The sequence below is a fragment of the Periplaneta americana genome, chromosome 3 (genome assembly GCF_040183065.1).
Source record: "Periplaneta americana isolate PAMFEO1 chromosome 3, P.americana_PAMFEO1_priV1, whole genome shotgun sequence".
NCBI classification, from domain to species: domain Eukaryota; kingdom Metazoa; phylum Arthropoda; class Insecta; order Blattodea; family Blattidae; genus Periplaneta; species Periplaneta americana.
In genome coordinates, this window is record NC_091119.1 from 207,981,033 (window position 1) to 208,004,592 (window position 23,560).

General features: G+C 38.1%; 1 protein-coding gene across 1 annotated transcript in view; it reads left to right on the top strand.

Annotated features, from left to right (window-relative positions):
• The window catches only part of LOC138696984 (transcription factor Sox-19b-like), a 182,211-nt gene that overhangs the window by 57,803 nt on the left and 100,848 nt on the right, over positions 1-23,560 (top strand). The window contains exon 2 of the mRNA XM_069822554.1: positions 18,093-18,361. Within this exon, the coding sequence (XP_069678655.1) occupies positions 18,106-18,361 (256 nt within the window). The 5' untranslated portion in view covers positions 18,093-18,105. The remainder of the gene's footprint in view (positions 1-18,092; positions 18,362-23,560) is intronic.

Below are 23,560 nucleotides of genomic sequence, written 5' to 3' on the forward strand. Positions count from 1 at the left end.
CCTAGAAACTAGTGCGAGTGGTAAAATGTCTAGATCCCATTTAAAAACATTTTTCTCCAACGTTCTGTCTGAAAATATTGCAGCTACTCAAAAATGTACACTGTTGTGTGAGTCATTGAATGTGCACAAGCACACAACCTTAATAAATGAATTATTCCAAGGAATGTATGATCATTCCATCTAAAAAAACTAAATATATCCAGCCTCTGGATATCTATTTCCTTAGACAGTACAAAATATATGCTCGGAGGATAACAGATTGCATAAGGACTCTTGCTGAGAATCCAGAACTTAACTTGGGAAACCGAGTGTTTATAATGAAAATGCACTCTGTTATTCATAACCAGTTGTCTGCTCCAGTATACCGCCCTATGCTTCAGTATTCCTGGCAGTCAGCTGGTTACGTGAATCCTGAACAAGTCTCGGACTTCAAAAATGTAATTCAGGTAGCATTTGATTGTTCAGCACTGGAGTGTGGTTCAGAAGATTGTTCAGGCGTTGATTCTGCGTGTTGTGCTTATTGCTCTGCTCCATGCTGTTTCATGCATTTTATAGAGAATCCTCATGTACATTTTTAAAGAAGTGTATTGACCAATACCAACCAAACGGAGAGTTACACAAATGAATGCTTTTAGGGTCTTCATCACCATTGTGAGGTAAGCCTCTGTACAAATTTTAAACCAAAAATTCCTGTTCGAGCCGAAACCCTTCCCTTGTCAGATCGACCGACTACGGGATTTGAACTCGGGACCTCCCGAATATGAATCACAAACGCTACAGTCAGCTTGGTTGCTCTACATTTATTTCAATAAGCTAATTGTGTAATCTTGGTCCATAATATAAAGAATTAATCTGCCCAGATTTTGTATTGTACAGTATTATGGTTCAAGTGAAAGTAGTAACATTTTCGTCCAGTATTATGTCGCGTCTCTACGTCATCTTCATACTTACAAAGATTTTATGAAACAGCTGAATAAAGTTAAGTTCTAAGTTTGTTAAATATTATTAACAGAAAATTCTGAAAAATAAACGTCTTGGGCAATCAACAGCTTTTGACAAACAAATTACAATTATTATTCTTTTTCGAAGTAAAGACAACGACATAAGACGTGATTTAGCACGTCCTCCCCAATTATCACACCTGCTGTAAGTATAGACTCAAATGTCGCTAAATATTTAGTTTTTAAAATATTAATGGGTGAATAACTTTACAAATTTACAAAATTAAACAGTTTCACGGAGTCTGGTGCATGCTTATATATCTATCAATGACAATTCGTTAAGTCCACCGCATGCGCGGGCCCAGGTTCAATTTCTGGTTGGGACAATTTGCCCGGTAGAGCTAACTTCCGGGGTTTTCCCTCAATGCCATAAGAGCAAATGTTGGGTAACTTTGGACGCTGGACCCTGGACTTATTTCGCTACCATTACCACCTTCATTTCTCCCAGACGCTAGATAACCATATCAGTTCATAAAGCGTTGTAAAATCAATTAAGAATAAGTTAGTATATAGAGTGTTCATTTCAAAGCTTCTCTGTCTAACAAGTTTTTAAATTCAATTTAAATAAACAAAAAACACGTCAATTTCGATATTGAGAGGAAGTTTAAATAAAACCACCCCCCACCTTTGAAATTTCAAATGTCATTCCTATCTCGTGATACTTTAATTTGAAAGAGTATTCAATTGTTCCATACACCTCACTCATTTGTTTTAGCATCTTTTGTTTTCTATCGTCGCCTGGCAACCTGGATTGTTGTTGTTGATTAGAGCTACAAAGACTATTGAACATTTCATGCAGTAGTTGTGTTTGTGTATCAAATTATTTTAGAATGGTGTATACACTTCAAGAGAGAACAGAATTAATCTTTATTGATTAAATTTAGGAAACTACACAAAATAATCTTATTTCCATCCTATAAGTTAATCAGCTGACAATAGCAATGCAGGTTGCCAGGCGACGATAGGAAACAAAAGATGTGAGAACAATTGAATACTCTTTCAAATTTAAGTATCACAAGATAGGGGTGCCATTTGAAATTTCAACGTGGGGGTAGCCGAAGGTGAGAGGGTGAAAATTAATATACAATTAAGACTGGTTTTAAACTTCACTCTCAATATCTAAATTAACGTGTACTTTGTTTAATTAAATTTAATTAATTGTATAATTATTTAGACTGGGAAGTTTTGAATGAACGCTCTGTAGCTATAATATTTAACTTGTGAAGTTTCTTTCAGTCATGGACTGCTGCGGTATAATGAACAATAGTGATATGTTGTACATCTGAGATGGAATAGATTAAGGGATAGCGCTGGATGCAGACTACTCTCTCTAAATGAGCAACTGACTTTTAAGGAACCCGGAGGTTCATTGCCACCCTCACATAAGCCCGCCATAGGTCCCTATCCTAGCAAGATTAATCCATTCTCTACCATCATATCCCACCTCCCTCAAATCCATTTTAATATTATCCTCCCATCTACGTCTCGGCTTCCCTAAAGGTCTTTTTCCCTCCGGCCTCTCAACTAACACTCTATATGCATTTCTGGATTCGCCCATACGTGCTACATGCCCTGCCCATCTAAAAACGTCTGGATTTAATGTTCCTGATTATGTCAGGTGAAGAATACAATGCGTGTAGTTCTGCGTTGTGTAACTTTCTCCATTCTCCTGTAACTTCATCCCTCTTAGCCCCAAATATTTTCCTAAGCACCTTATACTCAAACACCCTTAATCTCTGTTCCTCTCTCAAAGTGAGAGTCCAAGTTTCACAACCATACAGACCAACCGGTAATATAACTGTTTTATAAATTCTAACCTTCAGATTTTTCGACAGCAGACTGGATGATAAAAGCTTCTCAGCCGACTAATAACAGGCATTTACCATATTTATTCTGCGTTTAATTTCCTCCCGAGTATCATTCATATTTGTTACTGTTGCTCCAAGATATTTGAACTTCTCCACCTCTTCAAAAGATAAATTTCCAATTTTTATATTTCCATTTCGTACAATATTCTGGTCACGAGACATAATCGTATACTTAGTCTTTTCGGGATTTACTTCCAAACCTATCGCTTTACTTGCTTTCAGTAAAATTCCCGTGTTTTCCAGTGGCGTAGCATGAAATTTTGAGCAGGGGAAGCTAACTCAAGTTGTCTTTCATGCAATATGAGAAAACGTATTACAAAAATACAGTCTTAAAATAAATAGTAGTCAATGTCAAGTCAGCAGTCGAAGTTTGGTTGGAACCTCGTAAGTAACACCAATAAGGTATGACCTCAAATGGTACGTAGTAAAATATGATTTCTCGGTTTACACATCAAATAGACACGTACAGTATAACACTAGCTCACTCCCTGTCATAGAGGAATCACAATATTAACGGTCAATAGATATAGTACGTAAGTATGCGTCTGTCTTTTGGTTGTGTCCTTAATTGACAGCAAGGGAGTCGGTCATTTGTTTTTTAGATCACACTTTTGTTCGTAAGTCTATCTTGATAATAGAATTGTTCTGAAAAATTCAAGTAAATTAGTGTCAGGAACTGTTATTTCGCTCATTATTTATTATATCAGCCACAATGCACACTAACACTTCAACTGAACACAACTGACGAAAAGGGATAACTCGGAAACTACTTATTTTGAATGTCAAAGCTAGCTTCTTGCGAGCCTTGCGACCAGCATAGTTTAGTTAGAAAGGGATGGAAAATCTGCGGGGTGGGTTACACAGAAGAAACCAGTCTGCTTGGAAGCTAGTGTGTGCAGGCTTCTTGTTTACTGCTGCATCACAAATCATCCTGAGCTGCCGCATCACAATATTTAACGCGTAAATATAAATTCTATTAATTTTTTTTTGTAGGAGTTTTATTTATTTATTTAAATTCAAATATACAGAATAAAGAAATATAATTACAAAACAAACAAAGAGAAATACAAATAAAATAATACAAGCAATATAAAAAGAAGATACAGTAGTATTAACAAAATTTGAGACCGAATGAGCAGCGCTCGTGCTCGGTCGCAGTTCAGATATAATATTAAAATAAAAAAAAATAATATAAATAAATAAGTAAAATAAAATAGGAACTAAAATATAATTACAGCGGCAATGGAATTATATAATATAATATTGTGGAAAAATTCAAATACCTTGGAGCAACAGTAACAAATATAAATGATACTCGGGAGGAAATTAAACGCAGAATAAATATGGGAAATGCCTGTTATTATTCGGTTGAGAAGCTCTTATCATCCAGTCTGCTGTCCAAAAATCTGAAAGTTAGAATTTATAAAACAGTTATATTACCTGTTCTTCTGTATGGTTGTGAAACTTGGACTCTCACGTTGAGAGAGGAACATAGGTTAAGGGTGTTTGAGAATAAGGTGCTTAGGAAAATATTTGGGGCTAAGCGGGATGAAGCTACAGGAGAATGGAGAAAGTTACACAACACAGAACTGCACGCATTGTATTCTTCACCTAACATAATTAGGAACTTAAAATCCAGACGTTTGAAATAGGCAGGGCATGTAGCACGTATGGGCGAATCCAGAAATGCATATAGAGTGTTAGTTGGGAGACCGGAGGGAAAAAGACCTTTAGGGAGGCCGAGACGTAGATGGGAGGATAATATTAAAATGGATTTGAGGGAGGTGGGGTGTGATGATAGAGACTGAATTAATCTTGCACAGGATAGGAACCGATGGCGGGCTTATGTGAGGGCGGCAATGAACCTTCGGGTTCCTTAAAAGCCATTTGTAAGTAAGTAAGTAAGTAAGTAATATTAACACTAGAGAAGAATAATATCGCACGTGAAAAGTAGGACTAATATATATTTCAAAATTATATTTCAAAATTATAGAATACAAATATAATATAGGTTGATTAACTCATACACATAGGCTATAAATTTATTTAATCAAATTGAAGATATTAACACGTTTCTAATTTTCTTGTTATATGTTAGTGGGTTACATGTTAGAAGTTCTGGATGTAATAAATTAATAAATAATTTTGTCCATAGATTGCAGGTTTATTATGAAATTATTATTAACTGAGGAAGCTGAGCTTTTTAGCTTACTTTGACGCTACGCCACTGGTGTTTTCCCTAATCGTTTGTGGATTTTCTCCTAACATATTCACGTCATCCGCAACGTTTGAAATGAAAAGCCTATGAAGACATATTTGTTGCCTCTTTATAGATACTTCATGTAATATTATATGACGAGAGGTAAGAAACTGAGTGCCGCGTCCTTGTGGCCAACTACATCAACACACGCCGCAATATAACAGTGTGTGTTGCAGCATGGCCGGGCACGGTGAAAGCGGAGACTGGGCTGAATGGGCAGCAGCAGTATCGGGAAGCAGACCGCTGCCACACTCGGTTGGAGCTGCTTTGGTTCGAGAGTCAGTCTTAGTAAATGTGAGATGTCCGGAGAATTCAGCAATGCGTTCAATAACATTGTTCTGCAGGTAGGCTATACATCTCCAATTCCCGGCGCCGTGACAAGTTGGAACGTGATATCGTCATGTGAGTGCAGTTAGAAAAACTCAATCTGACAAAAGTATACAGCAAAATCCAAAGAGATACATTTTGTTACTTATCGCATTATGAGCGACACAGGAGAGGAGAACTGAATACTTTGAAAACTCTGACATGAATATTTCTCCCACAAAGGTTCGGTTTCTTCAACCTTTGTTAAAATGCACCTAACACAGCGTCAATTAAGTGTAAGTTAAAAGTATGAATTAGACTAGTTAAAACATGCATGGATGACAGTCAGTGTCAAATAAAGATCCAATCTGAACTATCAGATTTATTTCAAACAACTAAGGGTCTAAGACGGGGCGACTTACTAGCGTGTCTTTTATTTAACATTGCTCTTGAAAAAGTGATAAGGGATGCAGATATACAAACTAGAAGTACAATACTCTACAAATCATCCCGAATACTGGCCTATGCTGATGATATAGATATCATTGGTCGATCTGTGGAGAATGTTAAGAGAACATTTACTGCTTTAGAAATAGCAGCCCAAAAATGGGGCTGAAAATTAACGAACAGAAGACTAAGTACATGATTGTTGGATCTAAAAAGACATAAAAGGGACTTGACAACAACAACCCATTTAAAAATTAATCAATATAAATTTCAGCGGGTCTCTAGTTTTGTGTATCTGGGCTCCTTAATCAATGACACTAATGATATTAGTGAAGAAATTGATAGAAGAATTCAAAATGCCAATAAAGCATATTTTGGATTATTGAGGCACTTTAAGTCAAGACTTCTCACAAGGGAAACTAAATGCATTATTTATAATGTTCTGGTAAAACCTGTATTAACACATGGCAGTGAAACGTGGAGCCTCTCAAAGACTCATATGTCAAGATTGAGATCCTTTGAAACCAAAATTCTAAGGAAGATATATGGCCCAATATGTGATAATGGAGAATGGCGAATAAGATACAACTTTGAACTTTACCAACTATATAAGTCGCCTGATGTGGTTACAGTCATTAAAATATCAAGATTAAGATGGGCAGGACATGTGCAAAGGATGGCAGATCATGACATACCCAAGAAAGTTATGGGGAATAAATTTGAAGGAAAAAGGAGTGTAGGACGACCAAGACTGCGATGGATGGATGGAGTGTTAGAGGATCTAAAGAAAGTGGGAATTAAAGGATGGTGGTTGGTTGCCAGGGACAGGGATGCATGGAAGAGAGTTCTAAGGGAGGCCGAGGCTCAAATTGGGCTGTAGTGTCGATGATGATGATGATGATGATGATAAAAGTATCAATTGCTGTTAAAAATATTGCGTTTCTTCAACTTTACATTTCACATTTTAACATTCTGTTTGTTAACTCTCTGTTAGGACCAGAGATTCTAGAGTTTAACCATAACCTATAAACAAGATAGGCTCACTTCTGTTTTATGAACTCTGACAATTGCGATTCTCGCTTGTTTCCGTTGTTTGATTCAGAGAGGATAGAAGTCTTTCTATTCTCTCAGGTTTGATTTCTGCTTCTTTCCTCGTCTGTACCACAATAGCGTGGAGCGGCGTATTGGTGTTGCTGTTGTGAAATGGAAAACACTGAAACAAAAAGAAATCTTGGGACTAATTTCTCTTCGTTCGAAAGAAACCTTCTGCTGGAAATTATTTCGCAGTATAAACCAATTAATGAGAATAAATAAACAAACGGATCTAAGTTGAAAGCGAAAAGTGAGGCTTGGCAGAAAATAGCCTACACCTTTGTATGAACTTCTGGTCTGTCAAATCACAGAAATCATTCCCTCTGTTTATGTATTCATGGATATCATTTTCTAAATAAGCCAGATATATTAGTTCAGCATCTAACGCACCAGCCATATTGGATACTTCTATGCTAACAGAGAGTTAAATGATTTAACTGCATGAAATTGGGCAGTTAAATTAACATAGGTTTTAACAGCCTGTTAGTACTAACAGTAGTTGAAGAAATGCTTCAACTGTTAAGTTTACAGTTAAAATGGAATAACACACTGTTGTAATTTAACACTTTTCACCTCCCTCAAATCCATTTCAATATTATCTACCCTTCTATGTCTCGGCCTTCCCAAAGGTCTTTTTTCCTCCGGTCTCCCAACTAACACTCTATATGCATTTCTGGATTCGCCCATACGTGCTACATGCCCTGCCCATCTCAAACGTCTGTATTTAATGTTCCTAATTATGTCAGGTGAAGAATACAATGCGTGCAGTTCTGCGTTGTGCAGACTAGATAACAAAAGCTTCGTAACCGAATAACAGCATTGCCATATTTATTCTGCGTTTAATTTCCTATCGAGTGTCATTTATATTTGTTTCTATTGCTCCAAGAAACTTCCACCTCTTCAAAGGATAAATTTCCAATTTTTATTATTCCATTTCGTACTATGTTCTGGTCACGAGACATAATCATATCATCTCCAGTAATTTCTTTTACATACGGAGTTAATCTTCTCAAAATAATATTGTACAACATTTTGTACGACATCGATAAAAGTGATATTCCTAGAAAGTTACTACAGCTAGTGTTTCGCCCCCTTCTTTAAATTATGCACTTTTTCCATTGTTCTGGTACAGTTTCCTTTTCCCAAATAGCAAGTACAAGCTTATAAATTTCACTAGATAATGCGTTTCCACCCTGATCGATACCTAGAGGCTTGTACTTTTTCAGATTTTCTTTCGCAATTCCGACTTCGTGTGTGTGTGTGTGTGTGTGTGTGTGTGTGTGTGTGTGTGTGTGCGTGCGTGTAGCTCGTTTGCTTTTAACTACAGCCAACAGATGTCTCTGCTGCCACAAAACGTAAAGGGATCCTCTTCGGAATGTTTGCCTCGAACTATGGGAAAAACTGAGGGTGTAATAGGCTATTATGAATCCAATCTTGAAAGTCGACAGAAAATATTTGCGACTTACCATAAAATGGCCGCAACTGGCAGTGCATACAGCGGGATGTTAACAGCACAGCCATACATCATCCGAGATGAGATTTGATACAACAATGCTGAGTAAGCTGCAGGCGATGGCAGGTCTGTAGCGAAGAATAAAAGACGCGCATAATAAATGTGCTGCTGACACTTGTTCCAACACTCACAGGTGCTTCTGGAAATTTCCACATGGCGCATTTTGTTTGTCATTTGTCAATACAACAGCACATCGATGTCAATGTCTTTCAAATACAATTAAGAACATGGAATTGACATGCTTTATAGTCGGTCTCTCGGAAAAAACCTATTTTTAGTTATGGGGTTAATGATCACCACTTGGGTAACACGCGTGCGGCGCTGCGTCACGCAATGCGTGCGGGGACATTGCATTGTGCGGATAAGTTTACTTATCCAATGAGATTCCGCTATAATAAGCAGTATTATTAGCTTATTTTATTATAGACGTGAATATGTATGCAAATACGAGAGAAATAACTCCCGTGACAAAATTACTAGACCTACTAGATAGACTGTTTGATGATATGTAGCCTAACGTTTGTTGGACTGCAGTATGACAATACAGTGAAACCTCTCATTTACGGACATCGAAGGGACGTAACAATCTGTCCGCATTTGGAAGGTGTCCTTTATTGGGAAGGAGGCTCCTCAATCTAACAGTAAATTTATAACATGCATTAAGTATCTCTTCACGCTTTAAATGAAATGTATTACTGTAGTTTAGTTCTGAATGCAGTCTACTGTACTACAGTAAATTCTTTGAAACTTAGAACTACAGTAGATAAGACCGAAGAAGGAAAATACAGTACTGTGCCATGCAATTTTATTCTAGGTCTACAGTTATGCAGTACTGTAATTTTTACTTCTCAACTTAACCTTTACATTCAGGTGCCATGTCTGAATGAAGTGAAGAGAATAATCCTACTAACCCCATCATGTGTCGAATACAATTTCACGATCGCGGAAACCTTGGACCCATCAGACAGGTTAAATTTTATGATTTCGTTTATCCACCCGCTTCCAGATGACAAGGATTGGTAGCCTACGAGACCATTATTTATTGTCTTATTTCATGTTAAAGAATTTCTGTACTAAATTTTCCATTTTTGTAACACATTAGGTCTTGAAATCCAAGTTCTGTCCGCAGTCAGGAGGTAAAGCAAGCTTTAGGACTGTGAAACAGCTGTCCGTGTCTGAGAGTGTCCGTAAACGAGAGTTAAAATTATCATTATTTCTATATTATTTCAGTTGGTACATGAAAATCTGTCCGTATATGAGGAGTGTCCGTATTTTAGGGGTGTCCGTAAGGAGAGATTTCACTGAATTCTGATTGAAGTGAGGCTGCTGTAGTCATTCGTTTTCGTAATTCGTGGTTCACGCCTTGAAAAACAAATTCATATTTTAAGGGTATATTCCAGTGGAATAATGAAATTTTTACGAAAACATCATTCTTTTTCTTTTCACTCCCAAATATCTCGACGCTTGCAGATGCTCCTTCAGAGCCTCGCGCCACTTACAACACTTGTTTTGGCAGCCATTTTGAAAGATCTGTGGGTTTTTAGTCCCCTTCCCTGCTGCAGTCTCTGCTATTTACCTACTTTTTTTTTTTTCGTTTTATTTGTTTAATTATTATTTTTTTTTTTTGCAGTTTCTCTCAAATTCTAAACCGATTGCCTCCGTGGTCTGTTGGTCGGCATGCTGGCTTCCAGATCAGGAGGTCCCGGGTTCGATTCCTGGGCTCGGCGCTCGGTGAATTTTTATTGAAGAAGAATAATTCCCTGGGTGTCTAGAGTCTGGAAATTTGTATGAATGTGAGTGTGATTGTGAGTGTGCTGGGTTAATATAAATTAACCAATCATCACAAATATAAAAATACATCAGGACTGTCGCTGGTTCAGTAATCTGAACACACGTTTCAGCGTCACATTGTTGACAAGTAACTCCATCTATTAGCACAACCATAAAGCATCTAGTAGATGCTACAGAGTTACCAACAACGAAAAAAAAAATTCTAAACCGCCTCTTTCCACAAATGTTGAACTGGATTAAATTTTCTCTGCACCTCCCTCCATATGATTACTGTACGAAAGGTGCCATGGTTATATCAGTAGGATTTCAAAATGATTAAAAATAAGAGGCTGTTTTGAATTGAAAAAAGAAATTAAATATACAGGTCCAGTTTTCGGACATCGGCGTTGATTTTAAAAATTCCTCCCGGACGGCAATTTAGTCCTTGAAGTTGAGGACATGTCCGGGAAATTTAGGACGTATATGTAACCCTAGCTGTAAGTAGTGGAATTCAGTAAAAACGCAGACTTGTAAACGACAAAGTGGGGTTGCGCGGGAAAGAGGACTACTTCCACATACAAATACTTCAACTACAAAATATAATGTAAAAATAAAATCTAAGAGAAAACAAAAACTACGCAGGTTCTCTAAAGGCCCATTCACAATGAAAATTAAACGCAAGCGCAACATAAACGCAAGACTTTGAACCCATGTTATTTAACGAAAGCATTCACAATGAAATACATAAGCGCAAACGCTAACATAAACGCAAGAAAAGTTTGCAAACTCCAAACTTTTAAGCTTGCGTTTATGTTATTTTGAAACAAAACACGATCGCAGAGCGCTCTTTTTACTAACACCATCTGTTGGCTGTTTCTACAAACCGCATTTTTCATCAAATCCTGCTTCAGAACGTTCCAAGTAAATAATTTTCATTTGCTACGGAATGATTTGATGAAACATTAATTACTTTATGCTCGACCATGCTGAAATGTAGTAATTATACACCTGGTAGTAGCCCTTTAATGCACCTCATTAAAGTAAACCTATTTATTAAAGTTCAGGTGTTCAGCCAATGACAAGTCACCTTTGTACCGTTATAAAACCGCAAGTATCGATTATTCTTGGGTATGCAATCGAAAGACAATTAGCGAAAAGTCACGGAGGCTGGAAATCTAATACTGTCGCAGAAGGTTATGTTCTGTTATTATAATAAGTTGCGTTAATTGTAAATAATATTCAAATAAATTCAATTTGTCATCTCGTTTTTCAATTCTAAATTAATTTCCAGGTTATATCAGACTAATGTTCATCTTATTCTCTATCAAGGTCAATGACATTCGGCCTCGGAAAAAATAAATACTTTCGCGTCTGCGCACATCTCACAATTCAGGTCAGTTCGCACATAACCATAACATGAGCTTGAGCTTGAGCTCGTTTCATAAACAAACATACTAGCGTCTTAATTACTACCATTATAGGCTCGTTGCATAATGTACTATTGTATCAAGAACAGCGTTGTCTTTATGACATGAGACAAGTATTATAGAGGCAATGCAACTTGCATGAACGTAAATTGTACAGATGAATTATCACTTATGTAATTTGTTGCAATTTCTATAGTTTCGTAATACAATAGACGACTTTTCATTAGATAATCCAGTAGGCAGTGTCTACACATAACCTTTCCACGTTAATTCTAAGAGGCCGTGCTAAGTTCTAGTGTTAACGCTTACGTTTTCATTGTGAATGGTATCACGTCTTTATGTCTTGCGCTAACGTTGCGGTAACGTTTGCGTTTTCATTGCGAATGGGCCTTAAAGCAGTGTTAACGGCACAAAAGTGTCAGTTTTATAACGCATCTCATTTTGACGATAGAAAAATATAACATTAAGGCCCAATTGTATAAAACTCCCCCACTAAAGATCAACATTGATCGAAGATCGAAAAGTGAACCGAGTTCAGACACTTCTTCTATTGTATAAAACTTTTCTGCGATCAAATTACCTTGGTTCAAATGCAATCTAAGTTCACGTGAAAAGGATTTGGCAACATCGCTTAAACAGGTGAAATACGTGATGCGCGGACCATGTTATACAGTTTTGTTCAGTGTTGCCAATCTAGCGACTTTAACTCTTTTTCAACAACAATTTCTTTTAACTTTTATATTGCTTAAATAGGGATTTAGTGACCTTTTTACACCCCATAGTGACAAAATTTAATCTTTCTTTGTTGATAATGAGAAATCTAGCGACTTTACAACTACTTTTTGGAGACTTTCCGTACACTCTGTTGGAGACACTGGTTTTTTTTGCAATGTAAATAATGGCGGACAATAAGAAGAAGGTTGACTGTTCTCCGAGTTGTTATGATTTTATGGTGTTTGATACTGCTAAACATAATAAAGCTTTATAAAACGACAATTTTCGTTTAGCAATACAGTTAATTGAACATTTATGAATGTACCTATCATATCCATTAATAATTAATGGTTGTTATAAACATAATATAATTATAGGTTACGTTATTTGATACTGCTGAACACGATAGAGCCTTATAAAATATAAGGTTGTTTGTGTATTAAGGCAAGAAATTGAAAGAAATATATATAAATGTACCTATCATATCTATTAATATTAATAATAATGGATATTTTATTTGCAAAATCTGTCACTCGTATATTTCAAACAGAAAAGAAATAACTGAACTTGGATCATCTAACTTAATCGGAGAAATTTCTTCAGTCAAAGTTGCCTTTAGTTTAAGACAAATTAATCTCAGATTAGACTTTATACACAAAATTCCAAGTTCAGCTGAAACAAGGATCAATTTAACTTCTGATCTAAGATTAAATGGTTTATACAATCGGGCCTAAGACACAAAAACCCAGAAAAGGCAGCCAATTCAAAAGGAACGCACATGACAGCTAGCCTATGTGTCAAACATCCACCGACAGGTAAATCGCCAAATAAAGGATGGGAAGACACTCTCTAATGAAGTCGAAACAAGCCACGAGCTCTAATCCCGGATTTTGGCGATAATTTCAATCTGTTGTGTGGGACAGGCTCCCTGCCGTGGATCGTTAGGGCTGTAAAGAATAGTGTCGGGGCCAGAGGGCGGGAATTGCTTGCTTACGCAACAAAGGGATGAAAAGGGAGCGCGAGATGGCTGCACCCTCCTGTTGAGTCTCAGCTTCCTTCCCGACGTGGGGCATCAGAATCGACGATAGCATATAGAGGGCCTCCCCCCCTCCAATCACACTTGACCGCGATCCAGGCCACGAGGGGCGCAGTCAAGACCCAATAAAACTTGCACAAATTGTCTGTCCACTCTGCTCTAATTCAGCGCCAGGTAACGTCGGCCGTGGGGACGCAGCACAACGGGTCCGCTTCGCCCCAGTCCGACATCTGATGTGTGGAACGTAGCGAGGGCAAATCATAATGAGACTATGTCCAGTTTTACTCCAGGTTGATGAACAATGGGGCTGTACACAGTTTATTGTAAAGTTCTGTGAGCTTCGACTATATCTCCATCGAATGAAGAAACTAAACGTCATAAACTTGTCTTCGTGCCATGGTCCATGGCCAGAGATCAATCAAATAATATATTCATATAAATCTACTAATTGTCAATTAGATCCTTCGTATTTTTCAATCTAAAATCATTTTTGCATACGTACAAAAGTAACAAATCAAATGCTTAGAGATATGTCTCTAAACTTTTTACAATACTTAATAATGTACATTTTCCTTTATCAAAAGAAATACTCCTATGTTGGAATTGAACGGGTTACATCAGCTGCTTGTCTATGCGGATGACGTGAATATGTTTGGAGAAAATCCACAAACGATTAGGGACAACACGGGAATTTTACTGGAAGCAAGTAAAGAGATAGGTTTCGAAGTAAATCCCGAAAAGACAAAGTATATGATTATGTCTCGTGACCAGAATATTGTACGAAATGGAAATATAAAAATTGGAAGAGGTGGAAAAGTTCAAATATCTGGGAGCAACAGTAACAAATATAAATGACACTCGGGAGGAAATTAAACATAGAATAAATATGGGAAATGCCTGTTATTATTCGGTTGAGAAGCTTTTATCATGCATACGATGAAAGTGTAATGGAACGGAGAAAAATTCTCTCCGGCGCCGGGATTTGAACCCGGGTTTTCAGCTCTACGTGCTGATGCTTTATCCACTAAGTCACACCGGATACCACCCCGGCGTCGGACAGAATTGTCTCTGATTAAGTTCCATGCAGTCTGCTGTCGAAAAATCTGAAAGTTAGAATTTATAAAACAGTTATATTACCGGTTGTTCTGTATGGTTGTGAAACTTGGACTCTCACTTTGAGAGAGGAACAGAGATTAAGGGTGTTTGAGAATAAGGTACTTAGGAAAATATTTGGGGCTAAGAGGGGTGAAGTTACAGGAGAATGGAGAAAGTTACACAAAACAGAACTGCACGCATTGTATTCTTCACCTGACATAATTAGGAACATTAAATCCAGACGTCTGAGATGGGCAGGGCATGTAGCACATATGGGCGAATCCAGAACTGCATATAGAGTGTTAGTTGGGAGGCCGGAGGGAAAAAGACCTCTAGGGAGGCCGAGACATAGATGGGAAGATAATATTAAAATGGATTTGAGGGAGGTGGGATATGATGATAGAGAATGGATTAATCTTGCTCAGGATAGGGACCAATGGCGGGCTTATGTGAGGGCGGCAATGAACCTCCGGGTTCCTTAATAGCCAGTAAGTAAGTAATACTCCTTCTATGTTAAAAAAAAAAACTATTTGTATGCGGAAAATATTCGTTCCACGTCACAAGACGTGACTGGACAGTCTGAAATATGATGCAGTATTTCTTACTATGCAATATCATCACGTGAACAATGGTTTTGTGAATCTAAAGTGCATCTTCTATGTGTCACATTAGCCTATATTAAATCCGTAATTCTTTTCAAGGGCACTTTTCACTTTTGCTTTAATGACTACTGGGACTTATGTGAATTGGTACAGGCTATATAGGCGACGAAATACATTATTTTCATGGAAGTAATTTAATACGTTACATACTTTACTATAGGCCTATGCTTGTGTTGCTGTGCTTTTAATTATCGAGCCACAAAATGTACTACATTTTGAGCAGTTTTTATTTTCAAGCTTTGTGTCAATAAAATCAAGTTCGTTATGCTTGCTATGCAAAGGTCTTCCTGCGTACAACATGCCGTATTCAATCTTTAGTTTGAATATAGAATCTTAGTAACTTCAAAATCACTGATTATAAACTCTTAGGGTGCTATTCATGGACATTTCGCTAGCCCGCGCTACGAGCGTGCTAAACTAGCCCCGGCTATCGACTGATTACTTGTACAGGATTCATATCATATCGCTAACACTGGTGTATGAATACGAAAAACGTTAGTTCGCTGATCATCCACCGGAAGCCCGCGCTAAAAATGTCTTTGAATACGGCCCTTATTCTTCAGAACTCTGCTGTGAACGGAGGTTGGTTATGCCATTCCACCCTTTTAACATTTCTACACTATCTTATACTTCTCAGACAAATTAAAAAATTAACATGGATACAGTTTTAATAAGTTCTCTTCCCTTTATCCATTGAATCAGTGCTGGCCATCCCTGAATATAGCTCGACCAAGGGCCTGTTTCTCAAAACTCATGGACTAGTAATACTAGTCTGTACACTAGTAATATTAGTTTATTGTACAAGTCTGTGTTTCTAGAAACTACAAGGGTAAAGTAGTAGTTACCAGTTCGCAGACTAGTAATATTGGTCGATTTCACCAGTTCATAAGTGATTCTGTTTCTCAAAATGCTAGTCTAGTTGATTACACTAGTATTCAACAGGAATATTCCTACAAGACTCTAAAGACTGATGATTTCTACATCATCAGTTACCATTGACAACCTTTTTCAGATATAACAAAATATTGTAGTTATTTTCTTTTAATATCTGGTTTGGTGATTCCAAATGAAGTGATGAAGTTGTGAGAAGAGCTAAAAGTATATCGAGAAAGAACAATTATTATTCCTTTACGGGAGCATTGTTTAAATATAATGAACGGTTTAGGTAAAGTACTGAAAAGCTTGAAAAGTTGTTAAATATAGTGGGACCTGCCATAACAAGACAAAAAAATAGAAGTCTTGCATTATCAGCAAAGCTTCAGATACAAATTGCTCTACAAATCGGGATGTTGATTATTTTTCAATGCCGTCTAGTCTTTCTGTCCTAGACCAGCAACACTTGAAGAAATTTTTTCCTAATAATATAATACCAATTCATCAACTGCAGCAATTTTTACTGGCTTTCCTCCTCCACTGCCAGTTCTTCTGGCATTGTCAACTTTAGCCTACAAATTAAATATAAAACGACAATAATTTATGAATAGATCAAATATGAAACTGAAAAAAAATTAGCGAATTTTTCATCAAGTCATAAGTGGCATTCATGTCGGCAGTAGACCCACTAGCTACATCATATGTTGATATTATGATACTGTGAACTTGAATTGGTACTTATCAAAATTACTTTCTTAATGTTGGGCCAGTACGTGTCCCTAACATATGCATAATCTTTGTTCTGAGCATCAGTTCCATAGCCCCACACATTACAACATTTTTGTCCATTCGTTTACTTCATCATTTTTTTGTTAACATGCTTCAAAAAGCACCGAATAATAATCCTTTGATTCATTAATCATATTGATATTGATATTTATTGATATTGATATTTATTTGTCATTCAACTTTACAATTCACAGTTATGGTGGACCTTCACATTTCTGTTTTTCGATCCACCATCCCTTTATACATATAACTCTTTTCTATTAATGTATTCTTTGCCGAGAATTTCCTGATTATTTTCTAATGTTCTGTTATGACTGAATTGCTTTATGTCCTTCCCCCTCTATCCTCTTCTATTCTCTCCCTCCTACCTAGACTGTTTCCCTTCCATTTCTCACTCCTATTAAATATTGTATATTCCTTCCTTAATAATTTACGTTATTTATTTATTTTCTTCTCTACCCTCGAATCCTACCTACTCTTAATCATTGTTTTCCCGCTATTTTCTCCTACATTACTTGCTGACTTTTCCGTTTACTCTATTTTACAACACTTACATCACTTTTTTTTTCTATCCTCTGTTTATTTACATATTTGTCTCTTTCTTTTCGCTTCGCTCCTAAATTTCCTATTTTATTACCCCTATCCATATATTTATTTCGATAATACTCCTACAGTTATAGTACCCCTGCTACTACTCCCAATCCAAAACATTGAAAAACATCAAATATCTAATTCACTTAAATTACACTTCCAATTTCTCTCTCATTCCACTTCACATTTGTCATTAATCATATTGAGTATAGTTAATTTGCTTTCAACTGATGGAATTTCAACCGAAAAGGGAAATCAAAACCAAAACACAAACAACTTAGCCTTCTAACCTCAAATAACAATACCTACCAATGGCTATAAACAAATGAACTCAATCAGATGACAAGTGAAGCAGATCATGTGACTAGTGAAAAATTGTCACAAGTTACTAGACTGGTAAAATAGTTTGAGAAACAGAATCTACTAGAGCTGGTGAAATATACTCCGGTAACTAGTAACTGGTCAACTACTAAACTAGTATTTTTGAGAAACAGGCCCCAAGCGGCATATAGGCCTGCTGCCTCTTTCGTCTGTCTCTTTCCTTTCCGTTGTAAAGCGCTCAGGCTCTCCTGAGCTCTAAAGCGCGCGCTTGCGCCTATGGGATCAGTTGACATGACTGATATATCACAGGTTCGTATCTGTCCGCAGGGCGGCCGGGGCCATGTGCGAGGGCGGCTTCGCCCACGGCGGCGACGGCCTGACGCGGATGGCGTCGCTGGGCGGCCCCGTGCCGGTGTCGTCCGCCGCCATGGCCGCCGCGGGGCTGGGACCCGGCGCGCCCCCCGGGGCCAAGAAGATGCAGGAGGACCACATCAAGCGGCCCATGAACGCCTTCATGGTCTGGTCGCGCCTGCAGCGCAGGAAGATCGCCCAGGAGAACCCGAAGATGCACAACTCCGAGATCTCCAAGCGGCTGGGTGAGTCGGCGCTCCATCTCCGACCAATTGGCCGGGCCTCACGGCTTAATTTTATCAACTCTAATTTTGTGTTTTTATGTAACATCCAGCAGAGTCCGTATAGGCCAGTTTCTATCTGATGCTTTTCCAATTCACTGCGGGCTAAAGCAGGGAGATGCACTATCACCTTTACTTTTTACTTCGCTCTAGAATATGCCATTAGGAAAGTTCAGGATAACAAAGAGGGTTTGGAATTGAACGGGATACATCAGCTGCTTGTCTATGCGGATGACGTGAATATGCTAGGAGAAAATCCACAAACGATTAGGGAAAACGCGGAAATTCTAGTTGAAGCAAGTAAAGGGATAGGGTTGGAAGTAAATCACGAAAAGACAAAGTATATGATTATGTCTCGTGACCAGAATATTGTACGAAGTGGAAATATAAAAATTGGAGATTTATCTTTCGAAGAGGTGGAAAAATTCAAATATCTTGGAGCAACAGTAACAAATTATATAAATGACACTCGGGAGGAAATTAAACGCAGAATAAATATGGGAAATGCCTGTTATTATTCGGTTGAGAAGCTTTTGTCATCTAGTCTGCTGTCAAAAGATCTGAAAGTTAGAATTTATAAAACAGTTGAGAATAAAGCTCTTAGGAAAATATTTGGGGCTAAGAGGGATGAAGTTACAGGAGAATGGAGAAAGTTACACAACGCAGAGCTGCACGCATTGTATACTTCACCTCACATAATTAGGAACATAAAATCCAGACGTTTGAGATGAGCAGGACATGTAGCACGTATTGGCGAATACAGAAATTCATATAGAGTGTTAGTTGGGAGGCCGGAGGGAAAAAGACCTTTGCGGAGGCCGAGACGTAGGTGGGAAGATAATATTAAAATGGATTTGAGGGAGGTGGGATATGATGGTAGAGACTGGATTAATCTTGCTCAGGATAGGGACCAATGGCGGGCTTATGTGAGGGCGGCAATGAACCTCCGGGTTCCTTAAAGGCCAGTAAGTAAGTAAGTATGTAGCATATCAGTTATTTGGGTGAAGCAAATTCCATTGTAGAAGTATTCGAAAACTTTGTGATTTAGCCTACAGAGACCTGTCTTGCAGTAAAATTTGTTCCTGAGGTCTGGAAGGTATAGGCTACCTTATTTTATTTCAAGGAGTGCAGCTCGGTGGTTCCTTCGAACACCCACTTACAGATTTAGGACTTCCTACACAAACACCTCTGACAATTCCATCCTGTCCCTTCCTCACAACATTGTACAGTTGCCACAATCCTGGTGACCCTCGAAATGAGACTGACGGGATTCTACGTCTTTATATGAAAAGCTTAATATCACGCAAGCCTGACCTGAAGATGCTATTATAATAGCGAAAGCGCTAGTCAAAGATACGTTCATGTAACCTATGTAATATTTTGTATAGACAGTTATTGAAGGACTTTTGATATTTATTTCTTTAAAATTATCACTTAGAATCAGGATATTAAGCGGAGTACATTGTACCTCGAATGATCATGAGACAATGCAGCGAAGAGAGTGCCAGTGGTAGCCTAAACATGGTAGAAATTAAATTGATAAACAAGACGCCCAGAAGAGGAGAAAAAGAAATAGAACTTTAACTTAACATTGCTTGGAATAATTTTAAAACTAGTTAAAAATTAGAGTCGGAATTATATTAAATAAGCCTTAATTATAGCGCTGATCAGAAGAAAGCTGGTCTGTAATTCAGAAGAAATACGAGTTGGGGTGTTCAGAATAATGTGTCTAGTTTGTGGTTGTTCGCTGCAGTCATTTGAATAGATTGCAAGCTGAAGGAGCTCAGCTATTGCCTATACAGTTGGAAAAGTTCCGATAACTTTAGTAGACAACTTATTTTTGGCACAAAAACAACTTTTCAAGATTCAGTCACCAAGTATTGATGTAGAAAACGTTGAAATTGAGGGAGCTCTATACACACGACGACTGTAACATCCATTCCGAGAAAAGAGAGGAATCTAAGGGGGAATGCCTATTACATTATAATGAAGTCATCCATATATAGGCTAATGGCGCCCTACTCCAAGTAGCTTTATTATGAATACATACAGAAGCTCCATTGTGCCGGGATCATATATACTGAATTCTAAGAAGACGGGAACAAGGTTGAAGAAGAAGAAGATTTTCACGGAAAATGGAACCGAGGCATACTTAACAAAGACTTCTTTCTTGTAGTTTGTTGCCGGGAGACGAACAAATGGCAGAATGAAACCAATCACAATTCCCTCCCCCTCCCCCAGCCAGGCTCTTTACGCATTGTTGTTATCGTTGTTGCCTCTTTTCTTAATATATTATTATACAGCAAAATGTAGACGGGTGGGGGGGGGGGATGTTTTCTATACACAGTAGCTATTGATGCCACTCTCGTCTCTTGTCTTGCAACAGTAATACAATAAGAGAGCCGAGATCTGTTTTCTACGATTACACAATGCAAATCAAAGGCAACACAATTTCAATTTAGTGCAGAGACGGTGGAGGGGGAAAGATGAAGACAAGAAGGGAAGATATAATGCGACAAACCTGGGCCTGCTCTCTATAGATCGCTGTGAGAGTTAAAAGGAACAATTGCATGTTCTTGTCACTCGCTCCAATGGCGTCTTGAAGCAACTGAACACTATAGGCATTCAAGCAGGCGGAGAGAATTCGCCATGGTTCCCATTGTTGCAATTCGAAGAGGCTCTCTATGCCTCTGTATTCTCAAATCCCTCCCCCCCTTGTCTAACGTGTCTATACGTCTATCTCTATCTTTTCTCTAACACAGAATGGAATGGAAACTTGTGTTTTCACCGCCTACCGCTCTCGACAATGGGGCTGGTAGGAGCCTTCCTTCGTAATTAATTCTTATCGCGCTTCACCAGACGGGAACAAAACGCACCAAGTAACACGTGTATAAGAACGAGGGAATAATTCATCCAGCCACTCCACGGATTAATATTACACAAGATTTGCACTTTTCTAATTTCTTGATTGCTTGAAAAGCTTGTCCGTCGCTTAAGTGTGGATGTGTGCCGTGCTGACCCCACTTCACGGGGCGCCAAGTAACACGTGTATAAGAACGAGGAAATAATTCATCCAGACACTCCACGGATTAATATTACACAAGATTTGCATTTTTCTAATTTCTTGATTGCTTGAAAAGCTTGTCCGTCGCTTAAGTGTGGGTGTGTGCCGTGCTGACCCCACTCCAGGGGCGCCAAGTAACACGTGTATAAGAACGAGGGAATAATTCATCCAGCCACTCCACGGATTAATATTACACGAGATTTGCACTTTTCTAATTTCTTGATTGCTTGAAAAGCTTGTCCGTCGCTTAAGTGTGGGTGTGTGCCGTGCTGACCCCACTCCAGGGGCGCCAAGTAACACGTGTATAAGAACGAGGGAATAATTCATCCAGCCACTCCACGGATTAATATTACACAAGATTTGCACTTTTCTAATTTCTTGATTGCTTGAAAAGCTTGTCCGTCGCTTAAGTGTGGGTATGTGCCGTGCTGACCCCACTCCACGGGGCGCCAAGTAACACGTGTATAAGAACGAGGGAATAATTCATCCAGCCACTCCACGGATTAATATTACACGAGATTTGCATTTTTATAATTTCTTGATTGCTTGAATAGCTTGTCCGTCGCTTAAGCGTGGGTGTGTGCCGTGCTGACCCCACTCCACGGGCGCCAAGTAACATGTGTATAAGAACGAGGGAATAATTCATCCAGCCACTCCACGGATTAATATTACACAAGATTTGCATTTTTCTAATTTCTTGATTGCTTGAAAAGCTTGTCCGTCGCTTAAGTGTGGGTGTGTGCCGTGCTGACCCCACTCCACGGGGCGCCAAGTAACATGGGCCAGAATAAAAGAAGTGCATTCTTCCAACCTCAGTTGAATTTTTAACTTGGAAGGTCCTTATTCAATATCTGATAACTGAATTTCTTTCCTTTGCTGATTGAACCATTCAAGCCGGAATCATAAATTCTATTTCTGTTATTTTTTGTATTTAGGTACATAAATTGTGAACAAAACCGGTCATTTCCACCGAAATAAAGAAAATGAGTTTTCTTTACGATTTCGGTATGTTTAGACAGGCATCTTCCTGAATATGTTACTGTTTTTATTCCAACTCTTTCATTTCCATGAGAAACAGTGTGGTAAAATCAGTATTTTCAATCAATATTTTCACTGTCTTTTTTGTAACTAAAAGAGACATTTCCAACATTCTGTGCGTGTTGCAATTCCCAATCCATTCAAAATCGGTCATTTCCACTTCTATGTGCAAGAGTGTGCTAATTAAAATTATTGTAAAAGTGTTGCAATATATTCACTTTTGCATGCTACAGTAGACTGGAAGTGAAGGATATCTAGCGAGATGTGTATGTTTTACCGTTATAAATGTCAAATAGCTTTTTTTCGAACAAAAGTGAACATTTCCCTCATATTTCCAAACAAAACCAGACATTTCCAAAATATTTTTGTCTATAAAATGCATACAAAGTGACAGTGATCATTGATCAAGAAGCTAGTAAGAATTTAAACTATAGAGAAAGAAGAATTTAAGTTGAAACGCGAGTTCCGACCACCAATAAACAGTCCATTGTTGGAAGCACGTTCTTGGTGCATCAGTTTTGATGACTTTACTGACTAGTAAAGATTTATACCTGCTGCTACCTAAGGCACTGTTTCATACCAAAGAAATGCCGGTTTTGGTGTAAAAATATTGAATTGCCTTGAAACTTAAACTTGTGCTTTCAGTTTAATTAGTCCACACCCGTGGAGTAATGGTCAGCGCGTCTGGCCGCGAAACCAGGTGGCCCGGGTTCGAATCCCGTTGGGGGCAAGTTACCTGGTTGAGGTTTTTTCTGGAGTTTTCCCTCAACCCAATACGAGCAAATGCTGGGTAACGTTCGGTGCTGGACCCCGGATTCATTTCACCGGCATTATCACCTTCGTTTCACTCAGACGCTAAATAAACTGAAATGGTAATACAGCGTCGTAAAATAACCCAATAAAATTAAAAAAAAAAAATTCAGTTTAATTAAATGTTATTCTCACAGTTATGGAACAATTCTAAAATTTCGATGAAATGATTGTCGTTGCATTGCAGTAGAGAGTTTCAAACAATGAACAGTTAATATTTAAATGTAGATTTGAGAAGTCATCAATTACTA